General features: G+C 44.5%; 1 protein-coding gene across 2 annotated transcripts in view; it reads right to left on the bottom strand.

Moving 5' to 3' along the window:
- Window positions 1–9,370: 9,370 nt before the first annotated feature.
- SYNPR (synaptoporin) overlaps window positions 9,371–22,670 on the bottom strand; it is a 264,572-nt gene continuing 251,272 nt past the window's right edge. For both annotated transcript variants that reach the window (XM_081105760.1, XM_081105761.1), the window contains 2 exons: window positions 15,942–16,133; window positions 9,371–11,048 (listed from right to left, as the gene is read on the bottom strand). In XM_081105760.1, the coding sequence (XP_080961886.1) occupies window positions 10,791–11,048; window positions 15,942–16,133 (450 nt within the window). In that variant the 3' untranslated portion in view covers window positions 9,371–10,790. The remainder of the gene's footprint in view (window positions 11,049–15,941; window positions 16,134–22,670) is intronic.

The following is a 22,670-nucleotide window of genomic DNA, read 5'->3' on the forward strand; positions in this document are numbered from 1 at the left end:
GGAATTGTTAGAGGGTCTCTGCCATTTCCAGAAGCAGGGAAAACAGGAGGAATAGAAGGCGTGTTGAGAGATGGGGAAGTGAGGGGTAGAAGGAGGGTGGGCAAGTCAGGCGGAAAGGCCTCAGGGTCTTTCATGGAGACAGTAGACTAAAAACCTTACACAGTTCCTCCTGATCCATGTAGGAGGCTTGGCCTGGAGACAGGTTTCAGAACACATTCAGAATTTATTCACATGACTCTCATTTATTTCCCACCATCACACTATAAAGTGACTACTACTATTATTCTTATTAAAAAAAGAAAGGAAACCAAGACGTAGACGGGTTAAATCACTTTCCCGATTTCACAGATAGAACTGTGGTGGAGCTGCTATTCAAACCCACGTAGTCTGACCCAAAGTCAGTTTTCTTCGCCACAGTGCTCCATGCCTCTGATCTTTGCCAAGTTCACTTAACTTCTCTGTGCCTCAGTTTCCTCCTCTATAATTAGGATAATGCTACCTAGCTCATATGCATTTGTTCAAGGATAAAGCTCTTGATACTACCTGTCAGCCACTATGAAGAGCAGTAAAAGGTACTTCTGTACACGGCAGTTGGGGGTACAGTTGATAGAACCTCTGAGGAAGCAGTTGGCAATATCTATGAAAATTAAGAACACATATATCCTTTGACCCAAGAAAGCCAGGGATATGCTTGCTAACGTGCTCGGAGGTGTGTGTTCAGGAATATTCATTGCTGCGATATGTGTCGGAGCAGAAGATTGATTCAGCAGCCCGTGTGTCCTGCATTAGGCATTGACTAGAGGAGCCGTTAGGAAACTTGGCAATAGAGGCCAGAGAGTAAACATTTTAGGGTTTGCAGATCACATGGCCTCTGACCCTGTGCTGAGAAAGCAGCCATAGACAATATGAGCAGTTGGTTTGCCCTGCATCACTGGTTCCGTCTCTCCTTCCCTTTTCCACACAAGGGACTTTCCTGATTCTTTGTTCCCCATGGAAAACTCCAAATTGGAAGAAAGAAATAGACTTTTAAGTGAGTTCTTTAGCCCCTTGTTAAGATGTACCTCGCCCTGCCTTTGTCTCTCCTGGGACCCAGAAATCCCCTCCGGGGATAACACAACTTCCTATTTATTCCTGGTTTCCCAACAAAGGAAGACTGCTAAATGCATATTGGGGGGGGGGGTGGGAGGTGGGGAGGGAAGGTGCCTATTGATGGCAAAGAGAGCTGGTTAGAACAGCCGTGGGCAAACTATGGCCCATTTGAAATGAATAAAACTAAAAAAAAAAAGACCGTACCCTTTTATGTAATGATGTTTACTTTGAATTTATATTAGTTCACACAAACACTCCATCCATGCTTTTGTTCCGGCCCTCCGATCCAGTTTAAGAACCTATTGTGGCCCTCGAGTCAAAAAGTTTGCCCACCGCTGGGTTAGAACCAGGGGGAGAATTTTCTGGAGTCTAAGCTTGGCTCATACTCACTAAACCACACCTTTGACCTGGAGTCAAACCCTGCATGTGTGTTGTGTGTCATGGAGAACTGGGCCCCATAATGGCCCAGGTCAACCGTGGGTAACCCCTCAGTGCATGTGAACCAATGAGAGAGTGAAGGCCAGCGTTGACAACAAGTGAAGTTCAGGGGAACGGCACAGAATGGAACCTGGTGGAAGAGTGTGTCCCAGGTGGTAAACGTGAGGCTTGTGGAAGTCTGAGTTACTGTCTGTGTGCGCAGAGGCACGTTCTAATGCATTTATTATCAAGAGTGCTCAGAACCCTCAGAACCTGTGGGTTGTAGGATACATGGCAAAGAGATGACCCCAGCCCTGTTAATTGCCTGGGCCTTGTTAATTGCCTGTTGCTTCTGTTCCCCCCTCTAGGTGTCCTCTAGCGGATAGAGTCTATCCCATCACTCCTTTTACAGCCTCCACAGATGGTCAATATCTGAAAGCAGATGGGGGTGGTGGATAATGGGAAGCACTTGACCATGATGCACAGGTGTGGGCTTTAGGTATGCCTGTACTCTGATCTGCAGATGGTGCAGTCTGAAACAGGGTGACAAAAAAGAGTCCACTGGAAATGAGTCAGGAGGGCCAAAAGGTGCGGGCCCCACAGGGCAGGCAGGCCTTTCTGTGTTGGTTCCCTGGGGCTATTTGGAAACATTCTGGAAACTCTTCAAAGCAGAGCTAAGATTCCTTTTCCTCTCTGGCGCACCAATATGTTACATCACCTATATTACAATAGTTTGCATGTTTTATGAACAAACCTGCAATTCAATACCTTGTATATTGTATCAAGAAATATTTATTGAATACCCAGCACATGGGATGCAGGCAGGTGCAATCTGATAAAGTCCTGGCCCTTCATGGGATTTATGTTCAAGAGGGAGAGATATAAAGGACAACAAACAAATGAATACACAAGGTAACTTAGGTCTGTCTGTGCTCTCACCCACGGGACATAAGAACAGTGAGGCAGTAGTGTTTATCCGGTTGCTTCTCCAGCCTTGTGCTGGCTGAACGAATGCTTGGCATTCAAGGGTCCCACCTGTAACAATGCATTTCCATTTGCTAGAGCACTTTAGCAGGGAATGCCATAAACTACCCGACAGGGAGCATCGCCCAAGTTGACATCTCAATACAAGATTGACATCTCAATACAAGATTGACATCGCAATACAAGGCCATTGAAAGGCCATCAATTACCACACTTAGTGCTACAGGCTGGATCATTTTCTCACAGAATAGTTAATACTATAGACAGGAATCACTATTAATTCTGATTGTCTTTTTCAGTTACTGAGCACTCTGACAAGGCAAATTGGCAAAGAAACTTACATTATATTATTTTATCCTTTCCTCCTGGGGTAGTGTGGCAGGCAGAATCATGCCCCTCCCCCACTCTCTGCCCTAAGATGCCCACATCCTAACCCCTAGCACCTATGGATATGATAGTTTACATGGCAAAGGGGAACTAAGAATGCTGGTGGAATAAGGTTGCTAATCATTTAACCTGAAAGTCAGATTATTCCGGATTATTCAAACTGGTCCAATGCTAACAGAAAGGTCCTTAAAAGTGGAAAAGGGAGGCAGGAGAGGAGGTCAGAGTGACACAATGTCAGAGGAACTTGACCTGCTGCTACTGGCTTTGAAGATGGAGAAAGAGGCCGAAAGCCAAGGAATACAGGTGGAAATGACAAGGAAATGGATTCTGCACTAGAGCCTCCAGATTGAGCATAGCCCTGCCCACTCCCGGATTTTAGCCCAGCGAGGCCTATGTTAGAGTTCCATCCTACAGAATTGTAAGACAATAAATCTGTGTTGGTTAAGCCGCTAAGTGTTTGTTTTGTTTTGTTTTGTTTTGTTTTTTTGCAGTTAGAGAAAACTAATAGAAGTAGGTATCATTATCTCCCAACATATGGCTGAGGAGTCTGAGGCTCAGAGATGTTGAGGCACATTCTCAGAATCACACAGCCTGGTTTCAATGATGAAATCAAGACTTGAATTCAGGTCTGTGTGACTACAACCTGATGTTTATACTCTTCTGCTAGGAATTTACACGATCAATTTACATTGATAAAGCTAATGACCACACTCACCAATGCCTAACGATGCAACCTAGCTCTCAACTCCCAGGCCTCTGGACTTCAGGCCAACTCTGAAGCAATTGTCTGTGCTGATAAATGCGATCCTCCTGGGTGCACGTGGCACCATGCTGCCAAGGTCTGTGGAAGCACAGGCCATTACTAACTGAAATTTTAACAGAGGGTCTAAGAGCTCCCAGAGAGCCAGGTTAACAGGACTTCTAAGAAGGGCACTAATTCTCAGAGCAACGTGTCCGCTGTGGAATGTATCACATTCTAGAAGTAATAGGACAGTGGAGGTCAGTCAGAACAGTCTCGAATGTCTGAAAAGACCAGAGCAGAAAATACCCAGGAAAAATGTCAGTTCACAGGAAAGAGGAAAATGTTTGAAATAAGAAAAACTTTTGAGTTTTCCTTTTGCTTTTCTTGTGTTGACCAAAGTGTCATGAAAGCAGGTAACATGTCACATGGGATTGTCTCTAGTAAGGAGGGGGATGACTTTAAGTTCACATGAGCCAGTAACTTGTTCACAGCACAAGCCAGTTAGACCCTCTTAAGCCACAAGAGGCCAGGTAATCAAAACATGAATAAAAAAGCACAGGCCCAAAGACAACCCCTTTCTTAGCCACCGGGAAACCCGTTAGACTGATTCTGACCTCCTCCAAGTGTCCTGCTCAATGACCCGGGGTACAGATGTGGGGACTGCCTGTTAAGTGAAAATTCTCAGCTAGACTTGAATATTGTCACAGAAACAGAGGGGTCCCAGGAAGCCTCCTTAGCTTTTATGCCCAGTGTACCTGGAAGCAGGCTCCCGTGGGCCTGGAGGAGCTGGGGCCAGGCCTGCAATTACTGGCTGCCAGCCTACAGGTTTTGAAGAGCATTCAGCCGAGTCCTCAAACTCAGTGAAGCCTCAGGCTCTGAGTCAAACAAGTTAAGAAATCACTCTTAGTTCAACTGGACCTTTAGCAGTCTTAATAACGTCTTCAGTGAATTGGGTCTGATTTTGTTGGCAAATTATTCTGAAAAAAAATCTATCCTTCTAACTCTTAGGGACTCAGTGTCCCTATGGAAAGTCAAATCAAATGAAGCACTTGATAGACTGGGTCTCTGTTGATTATGCCAGTGGGACAGGCAGAGCACACCCGGGTTAAATGGCGCAGAGCAGTCAGGTAGCAGACAAAGCACCCGGGTTAAATGGCGCAGAGCAGTCAGGTAGCAGACAAAGCACCCGGGTTAAATGCCTCAGAGCAGAAGGGTAGCACTGTTGAGGCTTTAGCAAGGTGGTTTAGAGCAAGGAGTTTTAGACACAAAAAGAACTGGATTTGAATGTGGGGTCAATCCACATCCAGCTCTAACCTTGAGCTAACAGGTTTCCTAATCTTTATGGATCTTAGTTTTCTCATCTGCTCAATGGGCATGAAGACACTATTTTATCTTGCATTTCCTGTGAGTGTTAAATAGGAAAAGAGATAGAACCGTGATGCATAACCGTGATAGAACATCTGTGCAGAGTAGATGCTTGGTAGGTAGGAGCTATTTGAACTATTTTTATTAGTGGAGGTGATCACAAAGATTTTTTTTCATGCTCTAACTTCTCTGAATTTTGGTTTTCTAAACTCTTATTTAGGACTAATGCTAATACCTATCTCATATTGCTGTTGTGATTAAATGCAAAGTACTCAGTGACAGGTGCATTGTAAGTGCTCAAAAATGTTAGTTATTACTTTATAGTTATAAAAATTGCTCTTTGGGGCAGCTAGATAAAATCACATGGCATATTGAGGATAAAGTCATATATATACTATGTTGACTGGGAGTTAGTGGAAAAAATCTCTTAGGGCTAAAAACTAAAAGGGACTTAAGTTCTAGTCTTTTTGTTGGGATTGAATTGGTGAAGCTATTTCCTATAGCCCAAACTCAGTGTGCCAGACACTGTTGGTGTCCCATACACATCTGCTGATTCCCTTTTGCATCCTGACTCGGTGACTCCCAAATGCCACTACTATCTGCTCCACTGCCTGAAGCTGTCTTGTCTGCTACAGCCACCTGGTCCACGCACAGGGTGGTCTGATCATCCTGTCCCCACAGCAGCCATTCACTGACTGGCCAGAGTTTGTGGATAAATACTGCAGGTCCTTTGCCCTTGTTGGAGGCAACAGGGAGAGGTGTTCTGCTCTGTCTCCTGTTCTCCAGGGATTTGAGTCCCAGGTGCCCACAGCTGTAACCTTGCTTCCCTTCCTGGGTTCACACCCCAACCCCCTACTTGTACTCAAATTCTTGTCTTAGAGTCTACTTCTGGGGGAACTCAGTTTCAAAGAAGGACAATGACATTCACCTTCTACTGGGTTGTGGAGTGGATTGTATGAAATTATAGGTGCATTGTATGACCTTTGGATACCAAACTACAAGTGCTCCATGTGAATGAAGACATATTCTTGTGCCAGGATCAAAGGTCTCCCTGCAGTAATATTTAAGCCCTAGGAACCCGCCTAAGCTGATGGAGCCCCCATCCTAACTCAGGCTGCCGTGTCCTCATTCCAGGGCTCCTGCATGTCATGCTGCAGCCACCCTCCTCCAGACCCACGGCTTTCCTTCATGTCATCCTGCTTTTATCACTGTTTGGATTTATCTTGTATCCTTTACCATCTCTATATGCCCTCTTCACAAGCACAGGGATCATGTCTACCTTCTTCAAATCTATATCCCCAGCAGCCTAGAGCAGAGCATGGCACAGAGCAGGTACTCAATATACGGCTGTTGAATGAACTGATGGGTTCATTAATCCATTCTCAGCATCCCCCACTTACAGGAAGTTGTGAATGTAGTACATAGAGTCTCATGAACCCTTCACTCAGCTATCCCCTGTGTTGACATCTTATATAACTAAAGTATGTCTGAGCCAGGACATCGATAGAGAGATCTTTTCAAACTGAAAATTAATTAAATCATGTCATTGTCCTGCTTATTTGCCTAGTGTATTCCCATTTTACTTCAAATACAATTTGTTTCTTATGTCCTACAAGGCCCTTCATGACCTGGGTCTTCCAAACTCTAAGAGTTCTGATTCTTCCTTTACGTGGCGTGCCCCAGCCCCCCTACTTTTGCTCTTGTTAGTCCTGTAAAGGTACTTGGTGGTCTTCCAATGTGCTAGGAGGTGCTCTTCTCTCTGCCTGGTCTCCCATGACTGACACCTCCTTCTGCAGGCCTCAGAGGGGCTCTCATCGACCACCCTATTCCGCTCCGCCCCACCATGGCACCTCATTTCTTTTCTTCACAGCAGTAATAGAAATGAATCCTTACATGTTCTGCTTACTTGTCTATTATGTGAGCCTTTCAAACTCGAGGACAAGGTCCAAGATGTCGGAGCTATTGTTCATCTAGAAGTCTGACTTATAAAAATTCAGGCTTACACTTCAACATTCAACAGCCAACTAGCACGTGTAGAGGGCTATAAAGGTCATCAACTTTCCCACACGTGCCCAGGTCAGCCTTTGTCGGACCCTGTGAGGTGGGATTTTCTGCATCTCCATTTGACAGACAAGTGATCATAGCCATGCCTGTTGCTCGCTGCTGTGGGCGATTTTGATGCTCTTGTTCCTTCCCCTCGGCCAGACTCTGATTTCACAACTAAGTATAGTTCCTGCTCATGTCGACGGTGACCCCTTCATGCATGCACCTTCCAGGGCTCCCCCTTCCCTTCCTCAGGCCACTGTCCCCAGGGATGGAGGAGGGGCGGGCAGTGACAGCACTCATGCCTCTTACCCCAGCCCACTGCCTAATAGCTGTTAGGGCTCAAGGCTTGTTTCTCTGAAATCGCAGGAGCTGCTCAGTCTATGGGCAGATGCAGCCTGCAAACGTGGGCAAGTTACCACCCCTGTGGGCAAATCTCAGTCAACATGGGCTGGGGGTTGGTAGAGAAATGCTTCAGCTTGTGCCCTTGACGGAAAGTTACGGGAGCCATTCTGAACGTGCTCTGATCCTGACGGGACTGAGCCCCTACAGCAAGCATGTCAAGCTTAAAGGCTAACACGGGCCAAATAAACGAGGCATGTGGCCCGTGGGCCACGAGTTTGACACGCTTGCTCTACAGCCTTCGACACCAACACCCCCGATGCGACCTTTTGTCAGTTTTCTCTCCTCACCTAGCTCGCTCTCCCCTCCCTCACTCCTGCCTCCTGGGATCATCTTCCCCTGCTTTCAGGGGAACCAAACTGCCTACTGTGTGCCAGAAGCTGTTCTCATGCCTTAACGTGGCTTACCTTTTCCATCCTGTTGCCAATCCTACCATGCATATATCACCGTTGTCTCCATTATAGACATGCGGCAATGGACTGAGAAAGTAAGCATCTTGCCAAAGCCCACATCCCCCAGCGACTGAGGGTGCTCCCTCCCAGGGTGTCAACTCCCCTACGTTTCCAGTCTGCGCTGGCTTTCAGGTTTCTGTGGCTTCAGAAAAGCCCCAGGGCTTTGGTGAAGGCCTCAAGGAAAAAAAAGGAGAGTCCAGTAAATGGCAGCGCAGGGACTCCAGCCTCGCTGGCCTGATCTCAGGGCGCACCCTTCCTACTGTGCACTTTACCGCCTCCCAAGGACGAAGGCTCAGGAAGGTGGAGTCGCACCTGAAGTACAGTGAGTGAGCAGGCAGCTGCGATGCCAAATCACGCCTGCTGCACACAGACCAGCTCTCCTGCTGCACGGATTACTCCCCTTCGGAAAAGGCCAGATCTGCTTGCTCTTTCCTTGAAACCACAAGGAATGAAGCCAGCTTAGTGAAATCCGCGTGGGATTACGGCAGCACGTGAGCCTGCAGCGGCTGTGGAACAGCATCCGATCTCCACCAAGGCAGGGGGTGCTTTCTGTTTACCAGAGCGCCGATGTAGCTGTGCTCAGGGATGCGAAAACGAACTGCTGGTTATGGGTTTCTGCTTTGGAGAGAGCATTCACGACAGTATCAGAAGCAGAGGCCACTGTGCTCCTGGCTGGTGCTGAAGGAAAGCAGTCGAGCCCAGACACGGTCCCAGGAAATGAAAGGTGGATGGGGCAGAACTCAGACCAGTTCCCCCTCCCAGCCCACTGCCCAAGAGATGTTAGGAGTCAAGGCTTGTTTCCTTTTCCAGGATGTCCTTTGTTCTGCCCTCCTCCACTCCACTCTCTACCCTGCAGTTGCTGAGGTCTTTCCAGAATGCATCGCATCCCTCCTCTGCTGAAAACCCTTCAATGTTCTCCCTTAGAGTTCTGGATCACAGCCCCCACATAGGGCTCCCCTCGCACACCCATCAGCAGCCACCTTCTCACAAAGACCCCCATTCATTGCCCTCTGGCAACTCTACATGTCCATCCTGCCATCCGAGAGCTTAGCAAGGCTGCTCTCTGCCTGGGTCATTCCCCCAACCCGGTCCTTGTGAAACTCTACGCATGTTCAGGACTGAAGCTCCCTGACGTCTCCCTAACTAGCTCAGGTCCCTCTGATAAACATTCTCAGGGAATCCTTGCCTCCCTGTGTTGCACACAGCATAGTCGGGGAATGATTATTTAATGTCTGTCTCTCTGAATAGAGTGTAAGTTTCTCAGGTAGGGTATGTTTCTGCTTTTGCTTACTCTCCTAACCTCAGTGCCTTGCATAGCGGTGGGTATATGGAAGGTTCCAGAATAGTGGAATGAATGAATGAACACTCCTGTGCTCATGGAACCAAGACAGGGTAAGAGATTGGAAACACTGTGCATTTACCCCTTGTTCTTCCATTGTTAAAGCTAAACCAGGTTCTATTGTTGAGATTCTCCATTATCCAGCCAGCATTGTATGCAATAACTTTATTAAGATCAAATAGATATCACAATACAGATTTATCCAACAGGATCCAGAAATTGGTTACAGATATCATCTAGCATTGTTTTGTGTTTAAATGTTTTCAACATCACAGATCATACAATGAGTTCACTACATTGATACCAACTTTTGTTTAGAAATACAGCTTTCCCTCACTGTTGGGCCCTCGTGTTTCAATTGAGTTAAAACAAAGAAGCGAAGATTGGCATTTTCTTGATAATGTATTCATTCTGGGGGATCTTTCATGAGAACCCTCTTTGGAATATGGAGTGGCTTTTGGAAGTAATTTCTAATTAATGGGTAACACTCAAATTAGAATTAGTAAGTTGAGTTGAGGCTTGAGAATTTTTAATAATTGAGTTGATGAACATATTAACTTTATAAATAAATAGGTTTTAAAAGTTTAGTTGGTAATTTAAGCCCTGCAGAATATCTTCTTTAATATGTTAACACAGTAGCTTCTTGACTATGATTTCTGATATCTACATCTCTATTATTCTAAGAAAAACAGCACTTTATAAACACAAAAAGTTCTTGGGCCTTTTGTTCTTGGCCCATAGGATAAGATCCACAAAATACCATAGAAAGTTACAGGAATGTAAATATTTAGCTAAGTAAATAGAATATATATTGGGTAATCACCATATATTAACACTGAATATCTACTAATAGGGATAGAAGAACCCCGAACCTTAGTTACAATGCATTCAGAACTGGAGAAGCCAGAGAGACAAATTTACAAGTATACAAAGTATGAATATTTTTTTGAACATCCATTTAACAAATTCATGGTGCAAACTGGAAAATTGTCATAAATTCCATTGAAATGTTCATTTTGTGAGAAAAATGCCTATTCATGCACTAAATCATATAAGTATCGATTTATCAAGTAAAAAAAAAAAAACAAGAGTAACTGTCTGAAACAAATACTTGAGACTTAATCCTATAGGGCCTACACCTCAAAATAATAATACATGCACATTGAAATACACCAAATTGTCTTATAGAGATCATTAAAATGACTTTTGCAGCAAAATGCATAGGAAAACTCAGTGCTATTTAATTTACTTTATGCATATTACATACTAGAGACTTTAAACTACAACATATTTCTACTATCTCAACACACATACAAAACAACCATGTATCTGTGTATATAACAAGGTACAATATCCAATTAGCCATCTTTGATGAATCACATATCTCCTCATGTCATCTTGTCTCTAAGTACCGTTTATCATGACACAGCCTTTCTGCCTTAATGAGGATTACAGATCTCTGATTTACATTCAACACTCTCTGCATGAATAAGTGATTGAAATGCATAAAAATTCTCCTGCCACTGGAAGATGGCAAGGCTATCTCCAGAGGAATGCAAATACTACCCTGTTAAATCGGATTGCTGAAGGAGGCGGGGCCACTGGACTGTTGGCCAAACTCATCAGAGGCTGGCCCCAAACTCTCCTGCTGGCTGTACCCGCCTCCGGACCCATAGCTGTCTTGGTTGTACCTGCCTTGGTTATAGCTGCTTGAGTGCTTCTCCATTGGGTCTGGAAGATACCTTTGTCCCGAGGAATGCCAGCCGGTCTCCTTGAAAACAAACCAGATGTTTCCAGCCCAGAGAATGAAGTTCAAGAATCCAAAGACCTAAAGGAGAACAAAAGCAAATCTATAATAAAAGTGTAATATGCTAATTAGACCAGACATCCTTCCAGACAACCTTCTGGACGAAGCCAGGGCTGTGAGGGAAACCCAGGTCCCGGATGCCAGAGGGAAGCCAGTGCCGGCAGCTGGGTGAAGGAAGGCCTACTCTTACATGAATTTCATGCATTGGGCCTCTAGTGAATTAGTAAGATGCACAGAAACCCAAGAAAAATCTCAATTTCACAAAATGAAAGATCACTTTTCCCTTCAGTGTTGAGGCCATCTGACTGTTGTTGAGTGCTTACTACATGTTAGGCACTGCATAAAGGAGTTTATGATATCAATCAGCTAGTCTAAGTGGAAGGTGGCATTATTATATCCATATTAACAATGTGAAAACTGAAGTTAAGCAAGGCTAAGACTCTTGTTCAAGGTCACATGACTTGGTAAGTATGAGATCTCAGATTCAAGGCCCTGTTCTGTCTGATTCCGTAGACTGAGTCTCTCCCTTCTATCTCTCTAAATGGGCATTCCTCGCCGTGTGAAGGGGTACAGGATTATTTTCATTTTAATGATGGTCCATTAATTTACCTTCATTTTGTGGCTAGAGGTACTCCTTTTCCGTTTGTTGTAATGGTGAAAAGAAAATGAGTCCCCTGAAGAAGAAGTATGGGAGAGACAGTGGTACGGTGTATGCAGAGAGCATGTATGTGATTGCGTGCAGAGAGGTGGCACATCCGTGCCTCTGGCATTCAGGAACCAGAGTAGGAACAAAATGCAGGTTTCAGAGGCAGGAATGTTTCCTCAAACACGGGGTGTAAGGCTTTGCTGTGCAAATTCCTCTTTTTCTCCAGGTGTGTCCTGGGCGGTGACCAGGTGTGAAGAGTTGGATGGGAGCAGAAGTGTTCATGGCTGCCAGGGGCCCAGACAAAACAGTGGTTCTGCAGCTTTCCCCAAGGCAGATGGCTGCCCTGGACACTAACCCCCGGCAGTCAGTTAATGGCCCCCATTGGAGCCAGGTAACAACAGTAGCATACAAAACGGTGACATTAAAGTATGTTTAGTAACCACTCCAGCCAAAATGCACTTGAGCCGTAGCCCTGGAGTAGGATGTTGCAAGTCCTGCTGGGTCAACATTGGCCCCTTGGTTGCTGAATGGGGGTTGGTCCAGAATGCCCTGGGGCTGCTAGTGGGGAGCTAATATGGTCAAGATGAGTGGTCTTGGGGGCTTGGAGCAGGACCTACTTACCAAAGTATTTCCATCTTTTAGCGGCAGGTGAATCAGGCAGACCGACTGATTGTCAGCCTTGCAGGCGCCTGCAGGCTTTGGAATCAGAGGGGCCTGGGCTTGGCAATTTCTTGCTCTCTGACCTCAGACAAGGCAGTTAGCCTCCAAACCTCATCGTATGAAATGCAAACAATTATTCTTTCCTTGGGGGAAGGTGTTGCATAGAGCAGCTGGACAGTGTCCGGCACGTTAGTAAACGCTGACCGAGTGCTAAGCTGTGCTCTGAACCACTTCCTGCAGTATTTCCATGGATTGTTTTCAGTCGACTCTTCTGCGGCAGCAGAAACAGAAACAGGGCTTTGACAGTGAGGCTGTGTTCTTGAAGCTGTCAAGGGCCCAAACTGAGTTTCTAGGCCCCTAATTGATCTAATTGAAGAGTGGTTTGTCCAGATCTCCCTCCCTCCCTTCCTCCAACCCTCGCTCCTAACATTGACTGATATTTACTTATTATTACTTTGTACTGTGCTCTAGGCTCCTTGCTGAGGGAGATACAAAACATAAATAAGGCACTTATACTAGTGTAATAGCTGCATCATCAAAATGAATTGGGTAATTACTGATATGACTAATTTACATATAGGACCTTTTAACTATGTGTACACTAGGACATTTTCCATCGAAAGGGAGATTTTGGTTAAATTTTACTTCTGTACAAATGTGTCAACATTATATATGAGTAGAAAAATTATCAAGGAATCCTTTCAGATATGGACGGATGGCTCTGTGGGGGGCTGCACCTTTAACTGTTTTCTAGTTATTGGTCTCTATCTTTTCCCTGATACTACTTGGTTGCTAAAAAAGGAATGCTCAAGAAGAACCTGGAAATCAGGGAAATGCAACTTAAATTAAGAATGTAATCAATGTGCCCATATCTAAGGAACAGTGCTGTCTTACTCCATTCATATCACAGAGATAGCAGGCCTCGAGGCTGGCACATTTTAGGGGCACACGGGCTCTTGAATATTTTCTTGCCACTGAAACTGCAGTGAGGATTTTGATTCAAGCTCAGATGTGAGGACGGACAAGAGAGAGACACCAGGTACCATGAGAGAGGGGAGATGAAATATGGATGAACTGAAATGTGTCAAGGTCGCCTATAGTGAGACTGGTGACACAAAGTGGAAATCATGGCTAGAAGGGCAATGAACCTTGGTAAGGACAGTTGAGAGAGTAAAAAACACTCTTTTCTTTCCCCTGTGAGGCCCTAACACTATGTGAGATTTAAGGAAATAAACGCACTTTTTGTAGCAGCTTTCCTTGGAAACTTACTGAACATTTGCCACATGCTGGGCACTATGATAAGTACTTAGATATTATTGCATCAAATCCTTTCAACAGGTCTCTTTTATAATATCCCCATTTTATAGATGATGAAAAACTATAGATTTTGTAGACAACATAACTAAGTTTAGGAAGCTTACTAAATTTGCCTAAGAACAGTCAGTTATTGAACAGTGGAGCCAGAATTCAAATGCCTGCAGATTCACTGCAAAACCCAGCCCTTCACCACGTCAGTGGCGACAGCATTAGGAGAAATTGGCTCTAGTCTGGCATTGCTGTCACTGCTCGAGAAATCTTATGCAAAGCCCCCCGCCTCAGCTCCCTGCATCTGGAATAGCTGGATGGTATGCCTACCTATCAGTGTTATAGAGAAATTATAGATGCCAAAGTGCTTTGAAGAAAGTAAATTGTTACCCAGTTACAAAATATAGTTATTTTGGCCCAAGATGAGCTAATGAGATTCTACCAGAAATCTGGGATTAGACCTGAGTGGCTTTTTCTCAGTCCGAGACATTTCTGTAAAAAGAAATATAAACACAGAAACTGTACAGTGGTAGTCTTCTCCTGTGTGAGCAGAAAAAAAGAGAAAAACTCCCATTTGATAACAGGGAATCCTGTGGCAGCCATGCAGGCAGCATCAGAGATGGGGGAGGGAGGGTGGGAACTGTCCCATTTCCTGCCAGCCTTCCAGGGTCCTGCCTTTGGAAGAGACATTTTTAGTATTTTTTCAATTATTTTTATTTTTGGTAAAAGCTAGCCCAGTATGATTCGGAGTCGAATGAGTTTGCAAGGAAAAAAAATGGCTATGCTTTTCAGACTAACATACTGTCCTTCTGCTTTTGGGAATAGAGATGTGATTGCCCTTGTGGAGCTCTCTCCAGAGACTCTGCATGTTGAGCAGAGCTATGCAACTTGCCATCAACAGCACCTTGATGGGACCTTTCTTTGGTACCCGACACCTGAAACCTTGATCCTGCCCTGGACCCTGCTGTGTGTAGAGCCTGTTTCTTCGGGTCTCATCAGTTTCCTGCCTACTAATTTTCCTGATGAAGTGAGTCAGAGTCAGTTTCTGTTACTTGCAACCCTAACATTCTAATGCACACAGATGTTGGTGCTAGAAGTGAAGGTGCGAAGAACAGACTGTAGGGACATGAGGATTGTTTTGCAGTAACCAGTGTGAATGGAGTTTTCTGTCACTAGGAACTGGAAGACCTTAACTGATATGGATCTATAACTATAACAGGGTTGGATGCCCGGTCAGGGCACATACCCAGGTATTGAATTGGATCCCGGGAAGAGGGCATGTGGGAAGCAGCCAATAAAAAATTACCAATAAAATTTTTTTTAAATGACTATGAGACACTAATACATAGTCTTTTTCCATGTTCACCATTTTACCCAGGCAAGATTCACAGCCCAGCCACCAGGAGCCAATGAGCAACCCTCCTCCCTTCTTATAAACCTTCTCAGATTAAATTTCAGAAAGCTGCAGGAGCATAAATTAACCTTGATGCAAAGAGAATTATTTTCGGGGGCTGCTAAAGAATGTTGTTCCTTCAGCCAGCGCTGCTGAGTCATTTATTTTCCGATAACTACTGTTCTTTTTGTTGCCAGTATAGCGTCTGTCTTCCCCAGACATAGTGTCTTTCTTTGGAATAACACAACTTCTTACACTCATACAGGAAGAATCCAATTTAGCAACCTACTGCCTGTCAGGTTTTCTGTCGTCCTGGAAGAGCTATCCATCTGATGAGAATATCTGACTTTGTTTAACCAATATAGTTCAGCTTTTCTGAAGTTATCAAGCAAATAAACTGGGAGCAGAGAAAAGATAAAAAGTCACCATAACATTTGTAAGTGTTTTCTTATACAATGCATTTCTTTCTGTCGCCTACCAAGTCTGGGCATTTTTCTTTAGACAATCAATTGGATGTATTCTAGCTCTGTGTGGCTTGAACAATGTTTTCTTCCCAGTAACCTTTAGGCCATCAAATATTCATTTTTTAACTCCTGGCAGGCTTCAGCCTTAACATTCAGATTTTATATCTGCTTCGGGCTTAGAATTTTGATTTGACTGTCATCCAAGCAACAGCTGCCAATTCCTGCTGAGCTCTTATTAAGAACTTTGTAATTGGCAGCATTGAAGTCTATGGGTTCTGACAATAGTAACGTCAGGACCAAAGGGTCAGCTTGCACAGGGAGTGAAATATCACCTGTTAGAACAGCCTAGTTTTGGAGGCAGAAACTTCCAAGATGACTTCTGAGCTGTTTTATTCTCTTGACAGGCAAACAAAGAATTGGGAGATAAAGCACAGGTGGGAACATACCACAGACGTGTTTAAGCTGGACATCACGGGGCTGTGGACAGCCATGCACTTGTTGGATGGCTGTTTGCAGGCTGACATCAGTAACAACACTTCTTTGGGATCCGTTGCGACCTTGACATCAGACAATCCTTTCGCCCATGCTGATGAACCCACCAACCACAAGAATGAAAAGACTACAGTGACGATGAAGTCCTATAGAACAAACAGAAAGATAAAACAGTGAAAGAAATGTGAATTTTAGAAACAAATCATTTAGTTTATACAACTGTTTGGTTTGTCTTCTGGAAAATTCCAAGATCCCATAGCAATGAAACCAAGGAAAAGTTGATAAACAACAACAACAAAGTTTTGTGATATTACACTTATATTTCTGTAAAGTCCTATATAATAAAAGGGTAATGTGCAAATTGACCCTAACAGCGGAATGACCAGAACGACTGCTTGACCAGTCACTATGAGGCGCACTGACCACCTCTCGGTCCCTTTCTCCAGCTGGCAGGCTCTGATCGCCCTATGGTGAACAGGGAACTGGGGTGGATGGCAGTGGGGAAGGGTGGGGGGCAGGCAGGGCCAGCTGCAGGCAGCCTGGAAAGATGGCCCTGATTGCAGGCCAGGCCTAGGGACCGTACCACTCACAAATTTTGTGAACCAGGCCTCTAGTAAGTAATAATAGTAATATTTTTCTTAAATGCTTACTATATCCCCGGAATAATGTTAAGTACTTATAACCCTCACCTAATTGCTCCCACAAGACCCCTGTAAGGAGGTTGCAATCATGATCCCATTTGCACATGGCAAACCCACACAGAAGGGCTGAACAGCTTGTCTGAGATCCGCATGGACGATCAGTGATGGTATGAGAATTCAAACCCAGGCAACACAACTCCTGAGCCCATGTTCTTAACTACCATGCTATGACGGTTTCAAATATTTAAAGAGATTTGCTGATTGGTAAAGACTTCTGAATGGTAATATTTATTCATTCATTCATACATTCATTCTTTTAACAAGCCTATGCATTATCTACAGCGTGCTTGGGACTGTGCTAAGTGGGGGACAATAATAGCTATAATGCTTTGAGTGCTTTTGAGAGATTTTATATGAAATTATCCATAAAAGTGTCATGTTAGACAGCATTTTAGTGCCATTTTTAAGATGAGGAAACTGGGGTCCAGGTACATCAGGTAACACATGGAAAGCAGTAGAGCAGAATGCAAATATGATCTGTCTGACTTAGAAAACCGTCTGATATGAGTTCAGAGGAAAGAAGCTTCTTTATTCACTTCAAGCAAAATTGCTATGACATAAGAGGATGAATACTTTCAAGAAACATCTCCAAGTTTCCAATGATATCCTCCCTCAAAATTTAGAGGTGGCAGGGGTGGGAGTCACTGTCGAGGACTTCAGCAGGGGTTAATTTCCAAAATACATAAAGAAGTTATACAACTCAACAAAAGGAAGATAAATAATCCAATTAAAAAATGGGCAAATGCCCGGCTGGCATGGTTCAGGGGTTGAGCGTTGATTTATGAACCAGGAGGTCACAGTTCGATTCCTGGTCAGGACACATGCCCAGGTTGCAGGTTCCATTCCAATGTGGGATGTGCAAGAGGCACCCGATCAATGATTCTCATCATTGGTGTTTCTATCTCTCTTTCCCTTCCTCTCTGAAATCAATAAAAAAATATATTTTTTTAAATATACTTTATTGATTTTTTACAGAGAGGAAGGGAGAGAGATAGAGAGTCAGAAACATCGATGAGAGAGAAACATCGATCAGCTGCCTCCAGCACATCTCCCACTGGGGATGTGCCCGCAACCCAGGCACATGCCCCTGACTGGAATCGAACCCGGGACCCTTCAGTCCCCAGGCCGATGCTCTATCCACTGAGCCAAACCGGTCTCGGCAATAAAAAAATATTTTTAAAAAATATGCAAAGGACCTGAATAGACACTTCTCCAAAGAGGACATACAGATGGCCAAGAGACATATGAAAAAATGCTAAACATCACTAATCATCAGAAAAATGCAAAATTAAATCACAATTAGATATCAGCTCATACTTGTCAGAATGGCTACCATCAATAAATCAAAAAAACATTAAGTGCTGGTGAGGATGTGGAAAAAAGGGAACCCTCGTGCACTGCTGGTGGGAATGCAGACTGGTGCAGCCACTGTGGAGAACAGTATGGAGTTTCTTCAAAGAATAAAAAATGGACCTACCTCTTGACTTAACAATTCCACTTCTGGGAATATATTTTAAGAATCCTGAAACACCAATTCCAAACAATCTGGAAACTTGAAGATGCTACTGAACATCTTATCCACCTCTTTGATTTTTATGTATTTGTTAGCTCTTCCAAAATATTTGGGGGGCTACCATTGAAGCAACTAGGTGAAAATGCTAAAATCTAGGCAATTACCCACCAGCTTTGTCTAGCTGACATGAAACATCTGGGCCTTGTGAACACATCTGCAGATGAAAGGCTGCCTGCAGATGAAAGGACTGGAGGAAGTGTGGCACACAGGGGCGTGGCAGGAGGCTCAGAGTCAAAAGTGGCCAGATTTGAACTTGACCTTCCACGGGTACCCTGAGGTACAATGTTCTCTCATCATGTGAACAAAACTCCGCCACCACAGTCTTTAATGTATATAAAACTTGGGACTCAGATGTATATGAGATAACACTACACACACACACACACACACACACACACACACACACTTTTTAAGAAAGAGATATCTTTTCCCTCCATACAATGGCAAACAGTAAAGTCATGGATAATTAAAATATCAGATAATCTAAAGTCATTTCTTAATTTGTTTAAATATTTTTAAGTTGTCCCCACCACTAACCTATACTTTAAAATGGATGTGTATTATAGGAAATCGTTTCAAGGAAGTTACACGGAGAAATTTTGACTCAGAAAATGCCGGCAGACCTTCCAGATACCACCTTCTGAACCCGGCTCTATGCTCTCTTGCCATCACCTTCCCTGAAACTGGAAAAAAATGCGCATCTCCTCCTCCAGAATTACATAACCTTAGAGTGGGAGGAACTGCCGAGATAAATCCGGGCTGTCAATGACTCCTTTGAAAACATAATCCTGTTAACTTACTGTTCTGCACCACCAATTACCTCCCAGACAGGGCAGGGAAGAGTTGATTTGTGTGGCTGGAAATAATGCAAGAAAGCAAATGGTCAGGGGTTTTAAAGCTCTCTGGGCTTCAGTGTCTCTATCTGTAACATGAAATAGGACTGCCTCACTCAAAGGATTGTTGTGGAAATTAAATTTAAGTAAACACGTTAAGCATGGAGATGGGAACATTCTAAGTGTTGAGTTAACGGGTGGGATGGTGATGGTGGTGAAGATGATGGCATGGCTGGATTTTTCATGGTGAATGATGTTGGACCATAAATTCAGCTGCAATGACTTGGTTGTTTTTTTCCCCAATCTGTATTCTGATGTTCTTTTGAAAATAGATTCATGCTGAGGTTAAATTCATATGGCCAAAATTTTGCTAATACAGTCTAAATTTTGAGCCAGTGGTTCTTTATACATACAGCTTCAATAATACTTTGCGACAACCAGGCACATGCACGTGTGTGTGTGTGTGTGTGTGTGTGTGTGTGTGTGTGTGTGTGAATATTTTATCTGGCTGCAGTGCATGATTGGAAAAGAGCTGGGCGGCTGGGTTAAGACATGTAAGGCCATTTGAAGACGTTCTGCCTGAGAGAATGAGCCACTGCTCTGATCAATGCTCACTCAGGAGGCACAGAGCCTGTGCTAGCCCAAGTCTGTTCCCAAGTTGGTCTCATTCACGAGACTGTAGTGTTTCCTTGGGGAGGGGACAGTCTGAAGCACTTGTGTCCCTGTGCCTCGCCAAATATCTGCCACATATACAAGTTCTCGTATATACCCCTGAATGGAGGAGAAAGGATAGAGCCTTCATATTTGACTGAGTCACTTAGAGGGAAAAGCATTTGGATTTCAAAAATTGACCTGTTCCTTAAATTATCTCAAAGATATAAGAAACTCTAACACTGGCTGCCTATAAAAAAATGAAGTGACTGAAAGATAGGAATGGAATAAGGGTTGTTTTTTTGGGGAGAGGGAGAAGGAAGGCATTGTTTTTATTCTTTTTCTTTTTTTAATATATCTTTTTATTGATTTCAGAGAGGAAGGGAGAGAGAGAGAGATAGAAACATCAATGATGAAAGAGAATCATTGATTGGCTGCCTCCTGCACGCCCCCTACTGGGGGGATAGAGCCAGCAACCAGGGCATGTGCCCTTGGCTGGAATCAAACCTGGGACCCTTTAGTCCGCATGCCGACGCTCTATCCACTGAGCCAAACCGGTTAGGGCTATTATTTTTCTTTATGCATACCTTTCCCCTTTGCCCTGTGTACCCTTTTAAACGGTAGATTTGAAAACGTTATTATAATTTTAGAATAGGCATATTTTACTGGATTTGACCTTTGGCAATAGTGAGAAATCTTCTGTTTAGGGGAATGATTATGATTATATTTCACACTTCCCTCCCACAAATATTTTTTTTTTTTGCAAGTGAGCAAGAGGTGTTAGCTCAGTTAGGTTCATGAAAAGAGTTGCTATTTTTTAAGCATTCCTTATGCCTTTCTAGAATTGAAGACCCATTATCCTGTCATGGATCAACCCATCTGTCAGCCTGCAACAGATGGTTAGAATGAAGAACTTCTGAAATACCAAGGAGGAAACTGTTCTGCACTTTGCCATCCGCAGCTAAAATCCAGCTCGACTTCAGAAAAGTCCTTTGCACGCCCCACTCAGCATAGGAAGTGCCAGCGAGGAGAATATTACATTTGAATTACAAATTAGATGCCTTCTTCACAAAGGTGGCTCTTGGACCGACAGTGGTTGGCGTTCCTCAATCAGTTGGGGGGAAAGAGACCTGGTTTGAGTCTCGGTTATGCTGCTCCTTGGCTGCGCGGCCTTGGACAATTTCTTTGACCTTATAGATCTTTATTTCCTCGACTGAAATAGTAGAGAAGTAGTGGCTTATCTTAGAGAGTTATTGCAAGATGAAAAAAATGAGGATAATCTGTGGGACAATATCTTACACAGCCAGGCCCCTGGTAAATGACGGAGATTATTTTCACCATCAGTTCTTCCCTTCGGTTCTAATCCCACTTCTTGTGATGTTTGCTCCACGTCAAAGATTCCACGTCTCTGGTGGCAAGGTTTGGGCTGGGTGCATGGGACAGAGGAAGGCACACGTGTGCAAGTGCAAGTGCAAGGTGGGCCTGGAGCTGGGGGAGCGGCTGTCCCTCTGCAGTGTGTGTGGTGTACAGTGTCTCTCGATGAAACGCTGCGTTGTTTGATGTGTGAACAGGAGGATGGATGGGCGGACCCATGGAACGGCAACGTCATTGCATCCTAGGCCCTAATCAAAAAATATATTTATTGATTTCAGAGAGAGACAGAAACATCAACGATGAGAGAGAACCGGCTGCCTCCTGCACAACCCCCACTGGGGATTGAACCCTCAACCTGGGCATGTGTCCTGACCGAGAATTGAAACATAACCTCCTGGTTCATAGGTCAACGCTCAACCACTGAGCCACATTAGGAGGTCTAGAGTCTCTAGGGGGTGCATGTTCTTGTAAGCTGGTGGTTCGGGGACTTCTGCTCAAACCCTTGTAAGGAGACTGATCCTTTGTTCTCTTGGTTTTCATTTTCAGGCTGGGTAAAATACATGTCTGTGATTCTCGCCCTGTTAGCCATAAACATTAGTTGCACTGTAACTTGGGTTTCAGGCCTCACCTAGCTGAGTGCGCTTCGTTTTGCCACTTCTGTCCTATTTCCGACATATAACTGTGAGAGTGTAACATGTGCAGTTCTTTCCGGCGGGCGTTTTGGGAGTTCAGTGTCCCGCTGCCCTGTGTGATTTGTTTGTGCTCATGTCTGTGCTGAGAGGGAGTGGCAGGCTTCGAGAAGCAAGGCGTGTCCACTGTCTGCCAGGCCTCATGCTGAGCTGCAGATTCCCATTCAGTGGTCTGGAGGGAGCCTGAGAGTCTGTGCTTCCGAGTGACACCACGGCTGCTGGTCCGGGGACAAACGTTGAGAAGCAAGGTCCTAGCCTAGGAGGAAACTCCCTCCACAAAACGTCCCCGGCCACGGGCACCTCTGCTCTCCACGGCCCCACTCCAGCGGGCTCTCCGCAGCACTGACACGCTGCCGCTCGGCCTCTTTATCATAGGTCGGTCTCACGTTCCCAGTTCCCTTTTTAGATTAGTCTCTTGTTACCTGCTGCCTTCTACCACTTACTGAGGAGCTTCTACATAGCACACACTCTGCTCAGTGTTACCTTCATTTAATCCTCAGTGATAAGGCGGATGCTGTTACTACCGTCGATTAACAGGGGAGGCTATAGAGGCACAGAGAGGTTACGTAAGCTACCCAGGGTCACCAGCCAGCAAGCAGCCTAATCAGGACACAAACACAGTTTGGTTCTGGAGCCGGGGCTGTCACTCATCCAGGCTTTGCTAAGATTACGCCTCCCTGGAATGGTGTCCGGTGTCTTCACAACTCCTGCAACACCCTTTCCAGTGTTATACCTAACACTTCCAAGCCGATAGAGCACACATCCCTTGTACAAGCAAAGAAAATTCAGAGAAGCAGTTTTTATCTTATTTTTCCCTTTTTGAAAAACATATTTATTGATTTCAGAAAGGAAGGGAGAGGGA

The sequence above is a fragment of the Myotis nattereri genome (assembly GCF_964212035.1).
Source record: "Myotis nattereri genome assembly, chromosome: 14".
Lineage (NCBI taxonomy): Eukaryota > Metazoa > Chordata > Mammalia > Chiroptera > Vespertilionidae > Myotis > Myotis nattereri.